This window comes from Hemitrygon akajei, chromosome 1, assembly GCF_048418815.1.
Source record: "Hemitrygon akajei chromosome 1, sHemAka1.3, whole genome shotgun sequence".
In the NCBI taxonomy this organism is placed as follows: domain Eukaryota; kingdom Metazoa; phylum Chordata; class Chondrichthyes; order Myliobatiformes; family Dasyatidae; genus Hemitrygon; species Hemitrygon akajei.
In genome coordinates this window covers 189,317,640-189,339,837 of record NC_133124.1, presented here as the reverse complement: position 1 = coordinate 189,339,837, position 22,198 = coordinate 189,317,640, and the positions used below count along the sequence as shown (strand labels likewise).

The window sequence follows — 22,198 nt, the reverse complement described above, 5'->3', positions numbered from 1 at the left end:
ATTTATACAAAATTGAGGGGTATGGGCAAGATAAATGCAAGCAGACTTTTCTGCTGAGACTGGGTGGGACTAAAACTAAAGGTCATGGGTCAAGCATGAAAGATGAAATATTTAAGGGAACAGGAGAGAACAAGGTGAGCGTGTGGAATGAGCTGCCAATAGAGGTGGTGGGTGTGGGTTTGATTTCAACATTTAAGAGAAGTTTGCTTAAGTTCATGGATAGGAGAGATATGGCAGGCAATGGTACAGGGACAATGGTTGATGAGACTAGGCAGAATAAAAGTTCAGTATGAACTAAGTAGGTTGAAGGGCCTGTTTCTGTGCTGTAGTGCTCTATGATTCTGACTGTAAAAGATACCCCAGAACTATCTGAAAAGCTGCGGAATTCTAGTGACCTGATCAATATTGACTGTACTAATCCTGGTTGTGAGATAGTTTCCCAATAAAGTGTTTACATGTCCACTGGAGTTCCATTTTGTTAGAATATATTCCAACAAAAATATTAATGTTATCTCTGCCACACTTACAAGTTAGCGAGCAAGCTAATCTGGTCAGTGGCCACTTTATTAGGTACAGGAGTGGAATCCAGTGTGATATTCTGCTGCAGTAGTCCATCCACTTCAAGGTTCGACGTGTCATGTCCTTCTCCACACTGTTGTTTGAAAGTGTGTTCTATTTGAGTTACTGTCACCTTCATGTCAGTCTGATTCTCCTCAGACCTCTCTCATTAACAAGGTGTTTAGAAACAGAAAACCTACAGCACAATACAGGCCCTTCGGCCCACAAAGCTGTGTGGAACGTGTCCTTACCTTAGAAACTACCTAGGGTTACCCATAGCCCTCTATTTTTCTAAGCTCCATGCACTTGTGCAGGAATCTCTTAAAAGACCCTATCGTATCACCTCCACCACCGTCACCGGCAGCCCATTCCACGATTGATGAAGGCCAATGCATCGTATGCTTTGTGTTTTGCCCACAAAATTGCCACTCATTGGCTGTTTGTTGTTTCTCACACCATTCTCTGTAAACTCTAGAGACTATTGCATGTGAAAATCCTAGATCAGTTTCTGAGATACGCAAACACCCCATTTGGGACTACAATCATTCCACAGTCGAAGTCACTTGGATCACATTTCTTCCCCATGCTGATATTTGGTCTGAACAACTGAACCTCTTGACCATGTATGCATGCTTCTACGCACTGAGTTGGCTAATTAGATTTTGCATTAACAAACAAGTGTATCTAATAAAGTGGCAACTGAGTGCAAGTTCTGCTCATTAATCTTGGGACATAATATTATGTGATCTAATTCGATGACTAAAGCAGTCCTATGATCTTTTTGACTGCTTGTGGCTTTGTTCTCATTTTGCCTCTGGTGGACACAGCTAAATCAAAATATGCTCTACTTTTACAGCATAGCATATAGAAACAATTAAAATTTAAATACACTCTCAGAATCTCTGTAGCTTGCAAATATGTCTTATGTTAACACACATCAAAATTCTTGATATAGCTTCTCAAATTAGTTGTACTCATCATGATTTTTTGTGAAACACTTTGTGCTGTAAATTGCTGTTTTCCCCTCCCCAAGGCTCAAAACAAGCACCAAAAACTGACATGTTGAAATACATAGCTTTCAAAACAACAACTTTCTAAAATGCATATTAAGAATCAACACATTGTTCTGTTGACATTTATTTATATATTATTGATAATTTAAATTTTAAACCAGAGGATTGATTATACACAGAATTGTGGAATGCATGGAATATAACAATTTAAACTTTACTTAAAGCATCTAACAAAACAATTTATACATCTTACTGAGCAAATCCAAGAGATAAATCGGAGCAGCTACATGACAGTCAGACCAACACTATCTGTATTCATAAGGGCTTTAATAGAACAGCACCATTAATACATAACAACTTTCAGGTAGTATGAGCACAGAAATAAAGACAATAGTCAATGTGCATTTTCCACACAAGCAAAGTACTGAGATAAATACATTGGAGACAGATGACATTACACTCCAATTGGCTTGAAACACCTGCAACTGATTAGAATCCAAATACCCCATCCCTGACCTGGTCCAGATAAAGACAGAATTGTTCAGCCAGATGGAATGGAAGGCATCTTCCCTTTACATTTTAAATGACATTTTAAAAATACCATACTTAAAACAAATGAGACAAACATATGTAAACAGTCAAAATTTTAAAAGGGAAACTCACAGTGTCAGTTCAAACCCCCAGCACAAAAACAAGACCTGAGGCGAATATTGAAATAATTGCAAACTCTAGCCAGCCCAACAAAATTCACCAGCTGATAGTATCTTACCATGTTACTGCAGCAACTCAACAACATTGTGGTGAGAAGTGCGCCTCTGAAGCATTCTACAGCTTTTGTCAGAATTGCAAATGATAGTTTTAAATTCAGAATAATTGATCAATATACAAAAAAAAAACTTGCTATACTCTAAGTCGGGGAGTTGCCTTATCTTTGATCCAAATAAACTAAACAAGCAATTTCGACAGGGTCACTCCCTGCTTATATCAAGTAGTATTAGAAAAGTTTGCTGCTAAGTAAACATTAAGTAACATCTATTTCAAAATTCTATCACATAGCTTATCAACCCCAGAAACAACGGCGGAGATTGGAGCACAGGACAGCTCAAGCATGAGATTGTCATGAGAATGTCAGGAATTTGAACAACACATTTTAATTGTTGAATTTACTGGATTATCACTATTTGCAGGCTGACAAACTAACACACTATAGCAATACAAGATGCGAATTATCATTTAGGTTATCAACTTGCAAGACAGACAAAATTAGTGTCCTTCACAGATCTGCAGTACAACTGCAAATGTCTATCGCCCTCAGAATAGTTTCTCTGTAATCTTTATGAATCTCAATTTGTGCAGCAAGTGCAACCCTACTTGTGGGCTCCTAATCCAGAATCAGTAGGAACCTAAACCAGGTGGTTCTAATTGTGTTCCACTTGAATGATCACAAAATAAAACACCAACACAGACAAATGTTCACCTTGTTCAAATATAACCTTCCAAGTTTATACACAAGTGAAAATAAATAAGTTACATAACAAAATAAAGAGCACACCAACACACAGTGAGAAGTTAATGCTTTCCACCAGAGTCCCTTGGGTAGAACTCAGCCAAGATAGTCTGTGGGATTCGTTTTAGCATTTCCTTGGGGAAGATACGCAGTAGCTGCCAGCCGATGTCCAGGGTCTCAAACACAGTGCGGTTTTCATAAGCACCTGAAGAAATAAAATCACAAAACTAAAGGACAGCTAATGGACAGACAACACTTTCCAAGTTTTTTAGGATACACAGTTCAAAGGTTTGAAGTTATCAGAATACAACGGTGGTGCTTTGTACAGTGAAGATGATTTTTTTTAATGCCCAAGAGTACAAGAAGATCTAAATGTACTGGAGAAGAGGATCACAGAATGGTAAATGGAATTTTACTCAGATAAGAGGGAGATAAGTTAACCAATAACAGGATTTTAAAAGTAAATGGTAGGCCCCACAGAATGCTGACAAGCAGAAATCTATTGGCACAAAAAATAGTTCATTGAAAGTGCAGACAGGTAGACAGGTTGGTGAAGGCACTTGGCACACTTGCCTTATCAGTCGGTGCATTGCGTACAGAAGTTGGAATGTCCCCCAATCCCACCCCCTCCCACAGTATAAAAGCACACAGGGTAGGTTAAATGATCATTGTAAATTGTCTCATGATTGGATTAGGGTTAAATCAGGGTTGTGGGGTGTGCTGGGCAGCGTGTCTTGAAAGGCTGGAAGTACCTAAACTAAATAAACAGAATACTCCCTAGGACTTACATCCTAGTCTCATCAATACTCCCAAAATGCAACACCTCATATTTATCAGGATTAAGCTCCATTGCCATTTTTTGGCCCATTTCATCAACATATCAGTATCACTCTGTAGCCAAAGACAACCCTCAATATTGTCCACTGCTCCATTAATCTTCATGCCATCTGTGAAAATTTGTTGATTATTCCCTTTACATCCACATTTTTCAGGTGTATTACAAATAGCAAGGGTCCCAGCACCGATTCCCAAGAATGCTATTAGTCACTGGTATCTAATCGCAAATATACCTGTCCCCTATTGCCATACCAGTTTTGTATCCTATTTTCTAACTTACCCTGGCATTGGCATTATACCTTTGGATAAGTTCCCATCTGCGACCTTGTTGAACTCTTTACCAAAGTTCTTATAAACCACATTCTACTGCATTGCCTTTCTTGAAAAGGAGGACTATCCCTCAGTCATCTGGTACTTCATTTACATCCAAAGATGTAAAGATCTCAGATCTCTAGTAATCTCTTAGTATCCCATAGTAGCCTGGGACAACTTCGTATGACCCTGAGATTTATCTACCCTTAAGCCTTCCTATTTATGAAGACTTACACTCAACATTTCCTCTTTTTTTAAAAACAGCTGCATGGACCAACCAAATTCCTATGAGCAGGATTTTTTAAAAAAATATATAAACACAGCCTAAAACTGTGCAGCATAATGTTTTTGTTAAATGCGTTGGTTGCTGTTTAGCAGGCCAGTGGTTTATTAGCAACGAGCTACCAACTTCCATTCTGTGTTACCATTTGTAACAGTGCTGTAATTTGAAACACTGAAAATGTAAATAAGTTGAAGCTCTAAAATGTTTCAAAGTACAGGTTGTGGTACATTTATAAGATATAGGAGCAGAATTAGGCCATTTGGCCCATCAGAGCTGCTTTGCCATTTGATCATGACTGATCCCTTCCCATCTCAGCCTCAGGCTCCTGCCTTCTCCCCATAAGCCCTCATGCCCTGACTAATCAAGGGTCTATCAGCCTCTGCCTTAAATATACCCGATGACATAACCTCCACTCCCATCTGCAGCAATGAATTCCACAGATTCACCACCCTCTGGTAAAAGAAATTCCTCATCTCCATTCTAAATGATTTAGGACTATGTTCAGTAACACAATTAATTACAGGGTATTTCATAATTACAGTGCCTATAAAAAGTATTCACACCCCCCCCCAAAGTTTTCATGTTTTATTGTTTTACAACATTGAATCACAGTGGATTTAATTTGGTTTTATTTGACACTGATCAATAGAAAAAAAGGGACTCTTTCATGTCAAAGTGAAAACAGAACTCTACAAAATGAACTAAATTAATGACAAATATAAAACACAAAATAATTGATTGCATAAGTATTCACTCCCTTCAAGTTAGTATATAGTTCTGAGTCTGTGTGGCTAGTTCTCTTATCAGCTTTGCACATCTGGACACTACAATTTTTCCCCATTCTTCTTTACAATACTGCTCAAGCTCTGTCAGACTGCATGGAGATCGTGAGTGAACAGCCTTTTTCAAATCCAGCCACAAATTCTTAATTAGATCGAGGACGACTCTGACTTAGCCACTCCAGGACACTAAGTTTGTTGTTTTTAAGCCGTTTCTGTGTAGTTTTGGCTTTATGCTTGGGGTCATTGTCTTGCTAGAAAACAAATCTTCTCCCAAGTCGCAGTTCTCTTGCAGACTGCATCAAGCTTTCCTCCAAGATTTCCCTGTATTTTGCTGCATTAATTTTACCCTCTACCTGATTCAATGTTGTAAAACAATAAAACATGAAAACTTCCAAGGGTGAATACTTTTTATAGGCACTGTATGTTAACATAGATTTCAAAACATTATATAAAGAAAATTCCAGCTGCACAACAAAAAAAAGCTCTGTGTGCAAGAGCATTTCAGTTACTGTGTGACTACACAGCTTAGAGGGGACAGTGCTTACACGAGAATTTCACCCTCCCCTCCACTAAATACTCCAAGTACAAAGTCTGCTTCCTTTGTGAATACCAATGAAAAGTATTTGTTTAGGTCCTCACTCAGACCTTTTGGCTCATGTGCTGAACATCCTCGTTACTCCTACTGGGCCTGGATCTGTGCTTTTTGTCCTTTTATATAAAGAAAGCCGTTAGATTTAATCCTATATGTTAATGATATTTGTGACCCCACTATGCCTTCCTAATTTTATTTTTAAGCATTTTCCTATACTTGTTATTTATACAACTGACCTCCCCGAAATATACCTTTTTATTCTTTCTATCCAACCATCAACGTCCTGTGGGGTGGGGGTATGGCTTATTCTGTTTGTGGAAAGTCATCTCCATCATGATTGGTTAGTTTAGAACTGCAGCTGCTTTTCCCATTGGTTAGCTGCCTGGTGTCCAGTTTCGAATATCCTACGTATATAGAGAGCATATGTGGCAGGCTCTATCTCTTTTCTTTTGGTTAAGGCAAACGGTGCACATAACCATTGGGAAGACGAGCACTTTTAGCTCGTTTGTTGAGTATTCAACTTTGTAGTTTCTGTCACTTGGTGAACATGAATGTTTGGTCAAATTTTTACTGTTTGTAAATAAACGATTAATACATTTATTCGCAGTCAGTGTTTTTTGTCTCACTTGCCAGACCCGCGATCCTGATTCAACATTACACCTTGACATCCAGTGTTCCCTGTACTTGTTACCCTTGATTTTCATCCTTACAGAAGCATGGCCTTGAACTCATGCTACTTCTTTGAATGCTTCCCGTTCTACAAGCCTGACTTAGCTGCAAGTAGATTCTCCCAGGCTAGCTTTTCCAGACACAATCTTATTTTAATAACATTGGCTTTCCCCAAATTTAAGATCTTTGCTCCTAACTTTCTCCATAACCACTTTGAAAAATACAGAGTTATGGTCACAACACTTAAAATATTCCCCCTCTGACACTCTGTCCACTTGACTGACCACATTTCCCAAGACAAATACCTGTAATGCTTCTTCTCTCAATCATCTATCTACATACCATGACAAAAAGCTCTCTTGAACACACCTCAAAAGTTCCACCCTTTTACACCAAGGCAATCTCAGTTTATATTTGGAAATCCCCTATCATGCTTTAAAATAAATAGGAATATAATCTATCTCCGCTAATTGCCTACATATCTTTTCCTCTGTTTCCTGTTGACAGTTGTGAGATCCATAATAAACTCCTACTAAATACTGACACCTTTTCTGTTCCTAATCTATACCCACGTGGCCTCATTTCAATAGTCATCTAGGAGATCCTCTCTTAAAACCAAAATAATGCGTTCATTTACAAACAGTGCAATGCCCCCTCTTCTGCAGCCTCCCATCTAACTTGAAAATTCCCAGGATGCAGAGTTGCTAGTCCTGCCCATTTCCTCACACACCCCTAAGAGACGTATGAGGTTGTGGGTAAATTGCCCCAGCTGTGCAGGTGAGTGGTAGAATTTGGGGATGGGGATGTCTTGGGAGTGGATAAGAAAGTAGAAATAATAGAAGTAGGTCTCATGCCCTGGATACTTAAATATCAGAGTAGGTTTAGTGGCCCAAAAAGCCTGGTTCCATGCTGTGTAACTCTATGACACAGTATCCAACATCCCATCTGTCATTTAACAGTAAAGTGATTCTCCCACTGAGGCATGAGATTGAAATACCACATGTACTGGGTTTCCAAATACACTGGCTCATACGCAGCTTTATTAAAAGCTTAAAATGCTCATTTGAACAATGCTTTTTTTTTGGGGGGGGGGGGAACAATGGAACTATTGCTTGTTATGGCCAGAAAATGAGCTCGTAGAACTCTGCTGTTTCATTGAAAAAAAACCTGGAGCACCTTCCCAACTCTGATTTTGAATGAAACTTTACCCTGAGCAATAAAGTTCTTCTCGAATTTCTGAAGGAATTCCAGAAACAGTAGGTCATCAGGAGTAAGAGCTTCCTCCCCAACCACAGCTTTCATGGCTTGGACATCCTTACCAATAGCATAGCACGCATACTGCAAAGAGAAAAACATTGGTGTGTTTCATCAGAATGCCAAGGTACCATCAACAAAGTTGAACATCTTGGGTACACATTATTCTTTGATCACTACAGCTTTATTAGCCATCCATTATAATGCTAATTCAATGAAATCAAATACTGAAAGTGGAGTACAATAGTATGGCCAATTCCCAAGCCAATTTTTGTCATAGTAACCAAAAATATAAGGAAGAAATAATTAATCAGAAACTCAACACAATAAGTCCAGGCCTCAATGCTCTCAGATTCTAAGTCAATTTCCAGAACCAAGGTTCAAACTTTGAGTTTACTGACAAGACCAGCTACTTCCAACTCTCAAAATAATGCTGTCTGACCTTATCCTCACTGATCCAGAATTACTCATGCGTGTTGTCACTATTACCACAAAAACCTTCCTTTTCCACTCAGGGTTAATATCCACTGAAAATGTTAACACTTATAACCTGAAGAAAGGAAAGGAAATACACTGATCCTTATCAGTCTGTACTGGTTTACAACTGCAAAACTGTCATTCTCAAATACAGTCCTTGGCCTCCTCTACGTACGTGATGAGGCCACACTCAGGTTGGAGGAGTAACACCTTATATTCCTTCTGGGTAGCCTCCAACCTGATGGCATGAAGATTCATTTCTCAAACTTCTGGTAATTGCCCCTCCCCCAACTCTCCTCCACCTTTCCCCATTCCCCTCTCTCACCTTATCTCATTACCTGCCCCTCAGCTCCCTCTGGTGCTCCTTCCCCCCTTCCCTTTCTTCCATGGCCTGTCTTTTATCAGACTCCCCCTTCTCCAGCCTTGTATCTCTTTCATCTCCCAGCTCTTTACTTCATCCCTCTCTCTCTGCCAGTTTCACCTATCACTTTGTACTATCACTTCCTTGAGCTGCTTCCTCTTCCCCTCCCCCACCTACTTAGTCTGACTTCTAATCTCTTTTTTTCAGTCCTGACAAAGGAAACTTTGCCTGAAACGTTGACTGTTTACTCTTTTCCATAGATGCTGCCTGGCCTGCTAAATTCCTTCAGCACTTTGTGTGTGTTACTTTGGTTTCCAGCCTCTGCAGATTTTCACTTGCTTGCAATTCTCAAATACAACCCCACCTCAATCCTCAGGTCTACACTTCCCTGATAATTCAGACCCTATAAATGCAACACAACATCCCAAATTAATTATTTTCTTTCCTCCTCTCTCTGCTTAATCTTCCCTCCATTTTTGCTGAGGAATTTTAAAGCACTTTCACCCAACACTCTTGAACTCCCATCTCCACGCTGTGTTGCTACATCTCTCAACAGACGCAAATTCCTTTTAATTTCTCAAGACTGCCCTGTGCTTTCCTCTGTTTACTCTTGCAGTAACAAATAGCTTGATTAATTATTATGTGCATGATAGCACTTTTTAGAAAAGGTAAAGGCCTATTTAGATGCCAGCACTTACGTAGATTTAACTTGATCTATGATAAATTGAATCGTGGTTGCAGGAATTTGGGCAGAAAATGAAAAGAATTCAGCTACCACAAAATAATAAATTCCCAGGTACCCCACTTAATTGTAGGTTCATGCAAGGTATTAGAACTATGTTATTAGAATTACTACTCAAAATCTAAGCATTGATCAAATTGAGGTTTGAAAAAATGACATTGATTGTTATACAAGAGCACTAATGAGAATGAAACAAGTTCAGCTATCTAACAGGCTGTCCTGAAATGGCTTAACAAGTGACAACTGTTCCTCACCAGCTGGTTGGAAACATCCGCATGATCCTTCCGTGTCATTCCCTCTCCAATAGCAGACTTCATCAACCTCGACAGTGACGGAAGCACATTAATTGGTGGATGGATCTATGGGAAAGCAGCACAAAACAATAATAAAGACATAAATATGGAAGTGCTTAAACCAGAAGGGCTGCCTTACTGGAAGAGAGTCACAAAAATAAAAAAAAAGCCTAGAGGTGTTACAAATACTCAGCAGATCAGGCTGCATCCGTGGGAAAAGAAACAGAGTTAATGTTTCAGATCAAAGTCTTAACATCAGAACTGGAAAGGAGACAAAAGAACTTGCAAGTTGCAGGGAGAGGTGGGTTGTCTCTAATAGGTAAAAGGAAGGGGATCAGCTGTAGTCATAGAACATAGCACAGAAACCAGCCCTTTGGCCCATTTTGTCCACGTCTGCCTCATCCCATGAGCCACAAATGTCCATACCTCTGCCATCCATGCACCTATCCAAAACTCTCAAATGTTGAAATCGAGCCCGCATCCACCATTTCCACTGGCTGCTTGTTAGATCCCCCCCCCCCTTCATATTCCCCTTAAACATTTCACCTTAACCCATGAGTTCTAGTCTCACCCAACCTCAGTGGAGATCTGCCGTCTGCCGAGAGCCAGATCAGAGGCATTCAAGTTTGGTGAACAAGAAAGTTACAAGAGGTCCAGGTACAATCTCTGGAAAGCCATCCCAGGGGCGAAGTGGCAATTCGGACTAAACTTGAATCAACAAAGGATGATCAACAGTTGTAGCAGAGCTTGAATACTATTACCTCTTATAAAGTTTAATCAAGGGACAACAGGGCTTTGCTTCCAGATTAGCTCTATGCTCACCATGACCATCAAAACATGGAGAAACCATCACGAACACCCACAGCCCATGAAGATCCTGTGATTTCAATCTCTGAGGCCGAAGTGCCATCAGCCTTCAGGAGGGTGAACCCATGAAAAGCATCCAGGGGTACCTGGCCAAGAACTAAAGACCTGTACTGTTCAACTGACTAGAGTGTTCAGTGAGAGATCTTTAATTTCTTGCTTCAGCAGTCAAAAGTATCCACCTGCTTCAAGCAGGCTTCGATTACCTTGGTGCCAAAGAATATGATAACCTGTCTCAATGACCATCCTCCAGTGCCACTTGCATCCACAGTGATGAAGTATTTTGAAAGGTTGGTGAGGAAACACATCAACTCCTGCCTGAGAAGCAACTTGGATCCACTCCAATTTGCCTACTGGAGCAACAGGTCCACAGCAGATGCCATCTCATTGGCTCTTCATTCAACCATGGAACATCTGGACAGCAAAGATGCATACATCAGGTTGCTCTTTATTGACAACAGCTCAGCATTCAAAACCTTCATCCCCACAAAACTAATCAATAAACTTCAAGACCTTGGCCTCAATACCTCCTTGTGCAATTGGATCCTGGATTTCCTCACTTGCAAACTCCAGTCAGTCTAGATTGGCAATATTTCTCCACGATTTCCATTAGTGCAGATGCACCACAGGGCTTAGACCCCTGATCTACTCACTTTATACTTAAGACTGTGTGGCTAAGTACAGCTCCAATGCCATATTCAAATTTGCTGATGACACCACGGTCGTAGGTGATGAACATAGGAGAGAGACTGAAAATCTGGCTGAGTGGTGTCATTACTCAATATCAGCAAGACCAAGGAGCTGATTATTGACTTCAGAAGAAGGAAACCAGAGGTCCATGAGCCAGTCCTCATCTGAGGATCACCGGTGGAGAGGGTCAGCAAATTTAAATTTCTCGGTGTTCTCACTTCAGAGGACCTGTCCTGGGCCCAGCACTCAAGTGCCATTATGAAGAAAGCACTGCTGCACTTCTAATTCCTTAGGAGTTTGCAAAGATTCATCATGACATCTAAAACTTCTATAGATGTGTGGTGGAGAGTATATGACTGGCTGCATCATAGCCTGGTAAGGAAAATCCAATGCCCTTGAACAGAAAATCCTACAAAAAGATTAGTGCAATACAATTTTTTACATCAATTATATATTACACCACAAAAAATAAATAAATTAAACCCAAATTTATCTGATCAGTGTTTCCGATGTAACCAAGAAATTGGTACTTTTTTACATTCTACTTGGTCTTGTTCTAAAATTCAACCTTTTTGGACAAATTTAAGAGTTTTATTGGAACAAATTATTGGGATACAACTTCCACATAATCCAATATTACTTTTATTAGGTGATATTGAAGGGATAAAACCGATATCCAAATTGAATAAATTTCAGAAAGAATTTATAAAAATTGCATTGGCAGTAGCCAAAAAAGCTATTGCAGTTACTTGGAAATCGGATACATATTTAAGTATAGATTGTTGGAAGAAAGAAATTTGTGGCTGTATTCCACTTGAAAAAATTACTTATAATTTAAGAGATAAATATGAAACATTTTTGAAAATTTGGCGCCCTTATTTACAAAAGATAGGATTAAATATATAGGTGCTCCGAAGATGAAATAATTGGTTACTTGGGGAAAGAAATAAATATATATACTAAAGTTATTACGAACTACATGGAGCATGTGGGGATCCTCCAATATCCAGGCATTCCTTTTTTTTTCTTTCTTTCATTCTTTCTTCTTTTTTTTCTATAGGGATGTTAGGGGGGAGGGGTTAAGGGGAGGGGGGATGGGTAACACATATTTTCTTTTTCACACACTTTTATTCTGTAACTATTTGAAAACACAATAAAAAAAGTTTTTTAAAAAAAGTAGTAAATACGGCCCGGATCATCATGGGTTAAGTCCTTTCCACCACTGAGCTCTCAAAGTACTGTTACAAGAAAGCAGCATCCATTATCAGGGGCCCGCACCACTCAGGACATGCTCTCTTCTTGCAGCTCAGGAAGGTGGCAAGAAGCCTCGGGACTCACGGCACCAGGTTCAGGAACAGTTATTACCCCTCAATCATCAGGCTCTTGAACCAAAGGGGATAACTTCACATGCTCCATCGTTGAACTGTCAACAACAGTTGACAGTTGTTCAATTGTCATTGAACAACAATGACAGTTATTGACATTGAACTGTCAATAACCTTTGGACTCACTTTCAAGGACTCGATATTTATTGCTTATTTATTTATTATTTCTTTCTTTCTGTATTGCAGTTTGTTGACTTTGGCACACTGGTCTTTCATTGAATTCTATTATGGTTATTATTCTATTATGGATTTATCGAGTATGCCCACAAGAAATTAATCTCAGGGTTGTATATGGTAGCATCAATGTAATATGATAATACATTTTCTTTGAACTTTGGAAAAAAAAGCCTGCTTACTTTTACCCTATTTATACCCCTCAATTTTATACAACTCTATCAACTCTCCCCTATTCTCCTATGCTACAGGGAATAACCTTGTAAACAAGATTATCTGGTCAGTGAGTGAATGGGGACATTTAGAGAGTGATTAGATACTAAAAGGTGTGGTAGTTGCAAAATGAAGAGCAGAAAGTTACAAGTAGGTGACTTCTTTATCAAATATTTTATGCCAACTTAGCCCATTACTTCTTGGTGCAGAACCTGAGTCTCCATTAGAGAAAACTGTCAATTATAACATTTTGTTTTGAAAGTGAGTGCTCTCACTGGGTGCTTGTGACTGCATAAAAGAGCTAAAAAGACTTACTTGTCTGTTGTGCAACTGACGGTCTACATAGATCTGTCCTTCGGTGATATAGCCAGTCAGATCAGGAATGGGGTGAGTGATATCTATCAAATAGGAGAAAAAGCATTGAAATCCATTACCACCAGCATCATACATTGTTAGATAAATCCTTCGTTATTGCAATTTTTTTAAAAACTGGATCCAATTAGATATATTTTTGGATAGTTTGCTTGGCCATAGCCAGTTGAGCGTATTTTCTCACCCGTAGCACCAGTTTACACAGTGTTGAACCAGCAGGTAATTAATCAATTTAATTAGTATGCAGTAAGTGCCCCTCTGCTTTGTCAGGAAGGCAAATATTTATAGTTTACTGGAACTCGTATTCACATTTGTGTTAGCCTGCAATTTCACAAAGTAACTGGTAATCCTGGGGATACTGCTCTACATTTAACATGCCTAAGCTCCCAGACTGAGTCACAGGGGAGTCATACTTCAGGAAACAACTATTTCACCATGGGGACAAGATCTACTAACAATCCAAACAGTAGAATTCTTTCCAAAGACCAAGCACTCCAATAATTTAACAGCTAAAATAGACTAAGACCCGCTATTTTGAGAATATCCTGAGAGAAAAGATTACAGAATAACTTTCTGATGTCATTTATAGGGAGTTACAGAAAGTTTTTGCTAATGTTTTTACGCAAAAGAAAAAAAAATCAATAATAGATGTCCTTCTTCCTCTCTGTTACTTATCCTACAATTTAATCTGTGAGTTGAACAATATTACTCAACTACCTGACTCACTCAAAAGTTAACCAGTTTCTTTAATTTCCTTCTGCCCGCTTCCTTTTGGTCCAACTTCCTGGCTTTCTAAAATCTACCCAGTGACCAGACTTTACAAGAGACAGTGATAGTAATCATCTTCACACTGATTTGCTCACCATCGTTAGGCATAGTCAGGATGGGGATCTGCGTGATAGAACCATTCCTACCCTCGACACGCCCAGCTCTCTCATAAATGGTAGCCAGATCAGTATACATGTAACCAGGGAAACCACGACGTCCAGGCACTTCCTCCCGAGCCGCTGAAACCTGCCATGATTACACAACAGGACAATATATTCTTGGCATGCCCAGCAGTGGGCAAACGTACAAAAGTATAACATATTGTCAGCAACATTTATTGTAGTGACTTGGAGTACAACAGAAAAGACACCACAGTTCTCTTCAATTTTATATATATAATACATTAAGTATAATATTTATAAATGATCATTTAACTCCTGGAATACAGCTTTGTAAATATAGCCAAATATATGTAAATATTTGTAAATATAGTCCCCTTTGCAATTAATTAACTGTCCACAGATGCAATAATGTATATTACCTTACCGACTCACCCAATTTGCAGATGTAGAAAATTGAATATTTTCAATGAATTCATAAGAATAAATACCTCCTCTCTCTATAAGCTCCAACAGTATGGTAGGTTTTCAACAGAATAAACCAAAATGAAGACAAAAAAACATTTAAGACAGGTCAGAGAAATGATAAGAGAAGCACAGATCTGGGGAAAGATACAACAGCATCTCAAAGGCACTGAACATAGCTCAGAGCTCAGTGCAGTCCATCGTGAAAAGAAAGCCACACCGCCTACATCAGGCCACCCCTCTAAACCTAGTCGCCAGAGAAGAATGCAACTTGTAAGACAGGTTATTGCGATGCCTACAGTCACTCTGAGTGAGCAGCAGAAGTCAGTGGCTGCAACTGGAGATGAAGTTCATCACTCCATGATCTCCAAGGCCTTGAACAAAAAGGGTATTTATGGACAAGTGGCAAGGAAGAAGCCCTGGCTTTAAAAAATGTACATCCTTGTCCATCAAGAGTTTACAAAGAATCACTTAGAAGATGCTGTAAAGATGTGGAAGAAGGTCTAGTGGTCAGGTGGGACCAAAGTGTAGCCTCAACGCTAAGTGATGAGTATAGCGCAAATCTAATACGGCACATCAGCCAGGTCACACCATCCCTACTGTAAAATATGGTGGAGGTAGCCTCATGCTATGGGGATGCTTTTCACAGCAGGGACTAGATATCTGGTCAGGATTGATGGGAAAATGAATGCCGCTAAATACAGAGAGATCTTGGATAAAAACCTGCTAGCCTCCGCCAGGAAGCTTAATCTGGGGATAAGTTCATCTTTCAGCAGGACAACAACTCAAAGCACACAGCCATAGCAATGATGGATTGGTTTCAAATGAAGAAAATTAATTTTGTTGATTGCCCTAGTCAAGTCCTGACCTTTACCCAATCAAATATCTCTGATACAGCACATCATCAGAAAAAGAGTACTGGCTGTATTAGCTGCAATAGGTGGCTCAACTAGCTACTGCGCAGGGGGAAGGGGTGGTGAATACTTTTGAACTGCTGACATTCACAGTTTTTGAATTTTGAGTCTGTCATGCTTTACAATTTTCCTTGTTTTTGAGCTTTATTGTGAAAAAAGGAGCATGTGTTTCAAATAAAAATTCTCAGTTAAAATGATCAAAATCCCTGGTTGTAATACTCAATTATGTGAACAAAAGGAAGGGGGCTAAATACTTCCACAAAGGATTGGATAAAAAAAAATTGTCATGCTAAACGTATATAACTACTAGTTTGAGATTAGATATCAGTAACTTTCAAAAGTGGACTGGACATTGAGGAAAAACCTAAAACATGAACCTGGATTGCTCTTCAAAGGAACTATCAAAGACTTGATTATGCAGATATCCACATCCTCATGAGCAAAATCCTAAACCTAATATGCAAAACTAAACTAATACAATTCTGTGTATGCATTCTTCATCTGCAGAGGCACACAATGTCAATAAATAACATGGGCTACCTAAAAATCGCTGTTTCACAATATTGCAGCTTTTCAAAAACCTTTTAATATTATGTGGCATTCTTAGAACGTTTATTAAAGTTTGTCTGAACTTACCTCTCGAAGCGCCTCAGCATAAGAGCTCATGTCAGTCAGAATAACCAGCACATGCTTCTCACACTGGTATGCCAGAAACTCAGCGGTTGTTAGCGCAAGTCGTGGAGTGATAATACGCTCAATACTACGGGAGACAAGTCAATAGTTCACTTTGGAGTTATCAATGTTTCAGTAAATCAAATGGCCAAGCCAGACAATAAACTTATCCAAATATCTTCAGCTTTACTCTCACCAAGATGACTTCAGATTGGCCCTTATCAGTTTAACTCCCTAATTTACAATATACATTTGCAAAATAAAGTTTGTGAACCCTTTGCAATTATCTGGTTTTCTGCATTAATTACTTATAAAATGTGGTTTGGTCTTCATCCAAGTCACAATAATAGACAAACACAATCTGCCTAAATAACACACAAACAATTGTCCTTCTCATCAATACTGATTATACCCCTTAAACAATCATAGGCTAGTTTCAAAAAAGTATGTGAGCCTCTGGGGTAATGCCTTCTACAAGAATTATTTGGAGTTAGGTGTTCCAATCAATGAGATGAGATTGGAAGTGTGGGTTGGAGAGGTGCCCTGCCCTATAAACAAAAAAGACACACTAAGTCAGGTTACTGACAGAGCCTGCTCTTCTCAAGAAAGATCACAATTCCTCTTTAGATTAAAGGTTCATCCTTTTTCTTTTTAAATACTACAATCCCTTACTTTCAGCTTTTTTTTCCTGGTTAAGTTTTACGGGTTTTTTTGTGAAATACATTATAGTTTAGGTAGTAGGCATTATACTTTTTTATATTTACAGTCTGTGGTGATGAAAGCTTTGATTAACTTTTCTTTACATCGTAATGGTTGGCTTGGAGTTTTGTAGTGGGAGCGTGGGAAGAATACTAACTTTATATGATTTCATTTTGGGTGCTTTTTCTGTATTGTTATGAATTATATAAATCTCCATTTTGTTGTTTTTTTTTCTGTTGTAGTATAGAAACTTATTAAGAAAGAAAGAAAGATCTGTATGTGCACCAGGCCTCGATCAAAACAACTTTCAGAGGACATTAGAAGAAGAATTGTAGAGATGCATGAAGCTGGAAAAAGCTACAAAAGTATTTCTAAAGACCTGAGTGTTCATCAGCCCACAGTAAGAGAAAATATCTACAAATGGAGGAAATTCAGTATTGTTGCTACTCTCCCTGGGAGTGGGTGTCTTGCAAAAATCACACTAAGAGAACAATGTACGATACTGAAGGAGGTGATAAAGAATCCAAAGGTAACAGCAAAAGACCTGCAGAAGTCCCTAGAACTTACTAAAGTCTCTGTTCATGTGTTCACTATAAGAAAAACACTGAACAAGAATGGTGTTCATGAAAGGACACCACAAAGGAAACCACTGCTGCACATCTCAAGTTTGCAAAAGACCACCTGGATGTTCCACAACACCTCTGGGACAATATTCTGTGGACAGATGAGACAAAAGTTGAATTTCTTGGCAGAAATGCTCACCGCTGCGTTTGGAGGAAAAAGGGCACTGCACACGAACACCAAAACCTCATCCCAACTGTGAAGCATGGTGGAACGAGCATCAAGGTTTGGGGTTGCTCTGCTACCTCAGGGTCTGGACAGCTTACAATCATCGAGGGAACAATGAATTCAAAATTTTATCAAGACATTTTACAGTAGAATGTCAGAGTAGCAGTCTGTCACCTGAAGCATAGGAGAAGTTGGATGATGCAACAATACAATGATCCAAAACACAAGAGTAGATCAACAACAGAATGGTTTAAAAAGAAAATTCGTGTTTTGATGGACCAAGTCAAAGTCCAGACCTTAATGCAATTGAGATGCTGTGGCATTACCTAAAGACAGCTGTTCATGTAAGGCATCCCAGAAATATCGATGAACTGAAACAGTATTGTATGGAGGAATGCTCTAAAATTCCTCCTCGCCACTGTGCAAGTTTGGTCAGCAGCTACAGGAAATATTTGGTGGAGGTTATTGCTGCTAAAGGAGGTTCTACCAGTTATTAAATACAAAGGTTCACATACTTTTTCTAGCCTGGACTGTGGATAATTAAATAATGTATTCAATAAAGACATGAAAAGTACAATTGCTTGTGTGTTATTAGTTTAGGCAGATTGTGTTTGTTTATTATTGTGACTTAGATGAAGATCTGACCACATTTTATGAATAATTAATGCAGAAAACCGGGTAATTGCAAAGGGTTTACAAACTTTTTCTTTCAACTGTTAAATCTCATCATCTTCAAATATCAATTAAATCACCTCCAACAAAAAAATATTGCCTCAGGGAATCTAAGGTTCTGCTGGGTACAATCACAGTACTTACATTTTCTACTTCAAGCCATTGTAAAATAAAATGAAATGTAATAACTTTCTTTCAAACTTACGTTGGGTCATTAGCCAAATTCAGGAACAGACACACATTATCCATTGAACCATTCTCCTCAAAATCTGACTTGAAGAACCTGGCTGTCTCCATGTTTACCTAGAAGGAGTAAGTTGTCAAAAATCTCAATTACACAGTCTTTCTCCAAATAAGTTAACTAAATTATGCACACGTTATACATTCAGTGGCCACTTCATCAGGTGCTCCTGCTCATTAATGCAAATATCTAATCAGCAAATCATATGGCAGCAACTCAGCACATAAAAGGATGCAGACAGTCAAGAGGATCAGCTGGCATTCAAGCCGAACATCAGAATGGGGAAAGAATGTAAGTTAAGTGATTTTGACCATGGAGTGATTGGTGATGCCAGACCAACAGAAGGGTGGTTTGAATATCTCCAAAAATGTTGATCGCCTGAGATTTTCACGCACAACAGTCTCTAGAATTTACAGAGAGTGGTGCAAAAACAAACAAACAAAAAAAACTGCCAGTTCTGTGGGCAAAAACACCTTATTAATGAAAGAGGCCAGACTGGTTCAAGCTAACAGGAAGGGTACTGTAACTCAAATATCCACGTGTTACAACAGTGATCTGCAAAAGAGCATTTCTGAACACACGTCAAACCCTGAAGTGAATGAGCTACAGCCTCAGAAGACCACACTGGGTTCCACTCCTGTACATAAAAAAATGCCCACTGAGTGCATGTTACTTTCCATATTCACTGTACACGGTAAAGTTGGCCCTCCTTATCCGCGATTCCACATGCGCAAATTCAACCAACCACGAATCGCGAAAACCCAGAAGTGCTCTTCCAGCACTTGTTGTTCAAGCATGTACAGGCTTTTTTTTCTTGTCATTATTCCCTAAACAATGCAGTATAACAACTATTTTACATAGCATTTACATTGTATTAGGTATTACAAGTAACCTAGAGATGATCTAAAGTATACGGGAGGATGTGTGGCTTATTGTGGATTGGGATCGAAAAAAATTGGAAGTTCTCTTACTAAGTAGGAACAGGTATTATTTAGTGTCAGTTAGTCAAACGTTTACATTCATATATAGTATATATTTTACCTTTCTATGCATATAAAACACTTAAGAACCTATGTTTCAGCGCCGGGTTCGATCTAGTGACAGATCGTTCCCGATTGCGCTCTCCACCGTGCCGGGTTGATGTGGAGGATCAAAAACCCAAAACCCAATAATTAAACCACTGCGTTGCTTAGTAATAATTGTAGCTTTCATCGGGGCAGAGCCTTTCTCACTTTATCCTTTAAAATTGTTCCGATTGTTGACTGGTGTAGCCTAATGCTTTTCCAATGATCGATGGCGTTTCACCTCTTTCTGATCACTTTATTATTTCCACTTTATTTTCAATCAAGATCGTGAGTATTTTCGTGAACAGAAACACTGCGGATTCAGAGCTCTGACGCCGGGTCCTAATGTCCACCACACTGAGACAGATTAAATAAGGTCTGGGGTTCCACTGGGTCCTAAAGTCCACCGCATTGAGACAGGTTGAATAAAGGACTTGAGCATCCGCGAATTTTGGTATCCGCAAGGGGTCCCGGAACCAATCCCTCGCGGATAAGGAGGGCCGACTGTACATTGTAGTACTGAAAGAGCCAGTGCTCTCATCCAGTTTGTACACAGATTCCAGGTAAGGAATACTTTTAACCCCTAGAAACTAGAATCTGGAGCAACCCACTAAACACAGCAGGATCTCAGTTGGTGAGGCAGCATCTATTCAGGGGAATGAACAGTCGACATTTCAGATCAAAGCTCTTCATTTGGATTCAAATGATAGCCTATACATAGTGGTGAAGGATTAAATGGTTGTCAATTGAAGAGCATTTGATGGCTCTGGGCCTGTATTTACAAGAATTCAGAAGAATGAGGGGTGACCTCATTGAAACCTATCGAATGGCCGTTTATAGAGTGGAAATGGAAGGGTGCTTCCTCTGGTGAGGGAGTCTAAGATCATAGGACATAGCCTCAGAATACAGGGGCACCCCTTTAGAACAGAAATGAGGAGGAATTTCTTTAGCCAGAGAGTGGTGTATCTGTATTCTTTGCCACAACCAGCTATGGAGACCAAGTCTTTATGTATATTTAAGGCAAAGGTTGGCAGATTCTTGATTGGTCAGGGCATGAAGGGATATGGGGAGAAGGCAAGAGATAGGGGCTGAGAGGAAAATTGGATCAGCCATGATGAAATGGCAGAACAGACTCAACTGGCCAAATGGCCCAATTCTGCTCCTTTCTCTTATGGTCTTACAGAAGGGATGGAGCAAGAACTGGCAGGCAATAGGGGGATCCAAGTGAGGGAGGCAAAAGGGAAGTGAAGGTGAAAGTGTCCAAGGGTGGAAGATGTTGGAATCTTACAGGTGAGCAAGGTGGAGCATGGAATAAAGGGATGGAAGTGGGGAGGAGAACCTGTGGGATGCGAGTGTGAGTTAGGTGCAGAGGAAAGATGTAATGAAGGGCAGGTGGACCAGGAGCAGCAATTAATGAATTCAATGTTCATGACACCAGATTGGAGTCTAATCAGACCTGTTGTTTTAATATGCGTTTAGTCCTGATTTGTCAGAAGAGGACAGCAAAGACATAAAATGTCAGTATGTGAATAGAAAGGAGAAATAACATTGCACACAACCCAGGAGATCCAGACAGTCATTGCAGGTGGAATGAAACGGGATGTACCCCAGGCTACTGTGGGAAGTGAGGGATGAGACTGCTGAGCCTCTGACAATGATCTGTGTATCATCAATGGGGACAGGAGAAATTCCAGAGGATTGGAGGGTTGCGGATGTTGTTCCCGTATTCTAAAAAGGGAATAGAGATAACCCAGGAAATTATAGACCAGTGAGTCTTACCTCAGTGGTTGGTAAGTTGATGGAGACTATCCTGAGAGGCAGGACATATGCACATTTGGAGAGGCATAATATGATTAGGAATAGTCAGCATGGCTTTGTCAAAGGCAGATCGTGCCTTACAAGCCTGATTGAATTTTTTGAGGATGTGATAAAACATATTGATAAAGGTAGAGCCATAGATGTAGTGAATATGGATTTTGCAAGGCATTTGATAAGGTACCCCATGCGAAGTTTAATGAGAAAGTAAGGAGGCATGAGATCCAAGGGGACATTGCTTTGTGGATCCAGAACTGGCTTGCCCACAGAAGGCAAAGAGTGGTTGTAGACAGGTCATATTTTGCATGGAGGCCAGTGACCAGTGGTGTGCCTCAGGGATCTGTTCTGAAACCCCTACTCTTTGTGATTTTTATAAATGACCTAGATGAGGAAGTGGAGGGATGGGTTAGTAAATTTGCTGATGACACAAAGGTTGGTGGTGTTGTGGATAGTGTGGAGAGCTGTCAGAGGTTACAGTGGGACATTGATAGGATGCAAAACTGGGCTGAGAGTGGCAGATGGAGTTCAACCCAGATAAGTGTGAGGTGGTTAATTTTGATAGGTCAAATATGATGGCAGAATATAGCATTAATGGTAAGACT

At 39.6% G+C, this 22,198-nt stretch overlaps 1 protein-coding gene across 1 annotated transcript in view; it reads right to left on the bottom strand.

Moving 5' to 3' along the window:
• Positions 1-1,881: 1,881 nt before the first annotated feature.
• Positions 1,882-22,198, bottom strand: part of LOC140733625 (V-type proton ATPase subunit B, brain isoform) — a 45,296-nt gene continuing 24,979 nt past the window's right edge. The window contains exons 8-14 of the mRNA XM_073057209.1: positions 18,682-18,779; positions 16,281-16,404; positions 14,242-14,392; positions 13,322-13,404; positions 9,642-9,746; positions 7,762-7,891; positions 1,882-3,283 (exon numbers count right to left, since the gene is read on the bottom strand). Of these exons, the coding sequence (XP_072913310.1) occupies positions 3,141-3,283; positions 7,762-7,891; positions 9,642-9,746; positions 13,322-13,404; positions 14,242-14,392; positions 16,281-16,404; positions 18,682-18,779 (834 nt within the window). The 3' untranslated portion in view covers positions 1,882-3,140. The remainder of the gene's footprint in view (positions 3,284-7,761; positions 7,892-9,641; positions 9,747-13,321; positions 13,405-14,241; positions 14,393-16,280; positions 16,405-18,681; positions 18,780-22,198) is intronic.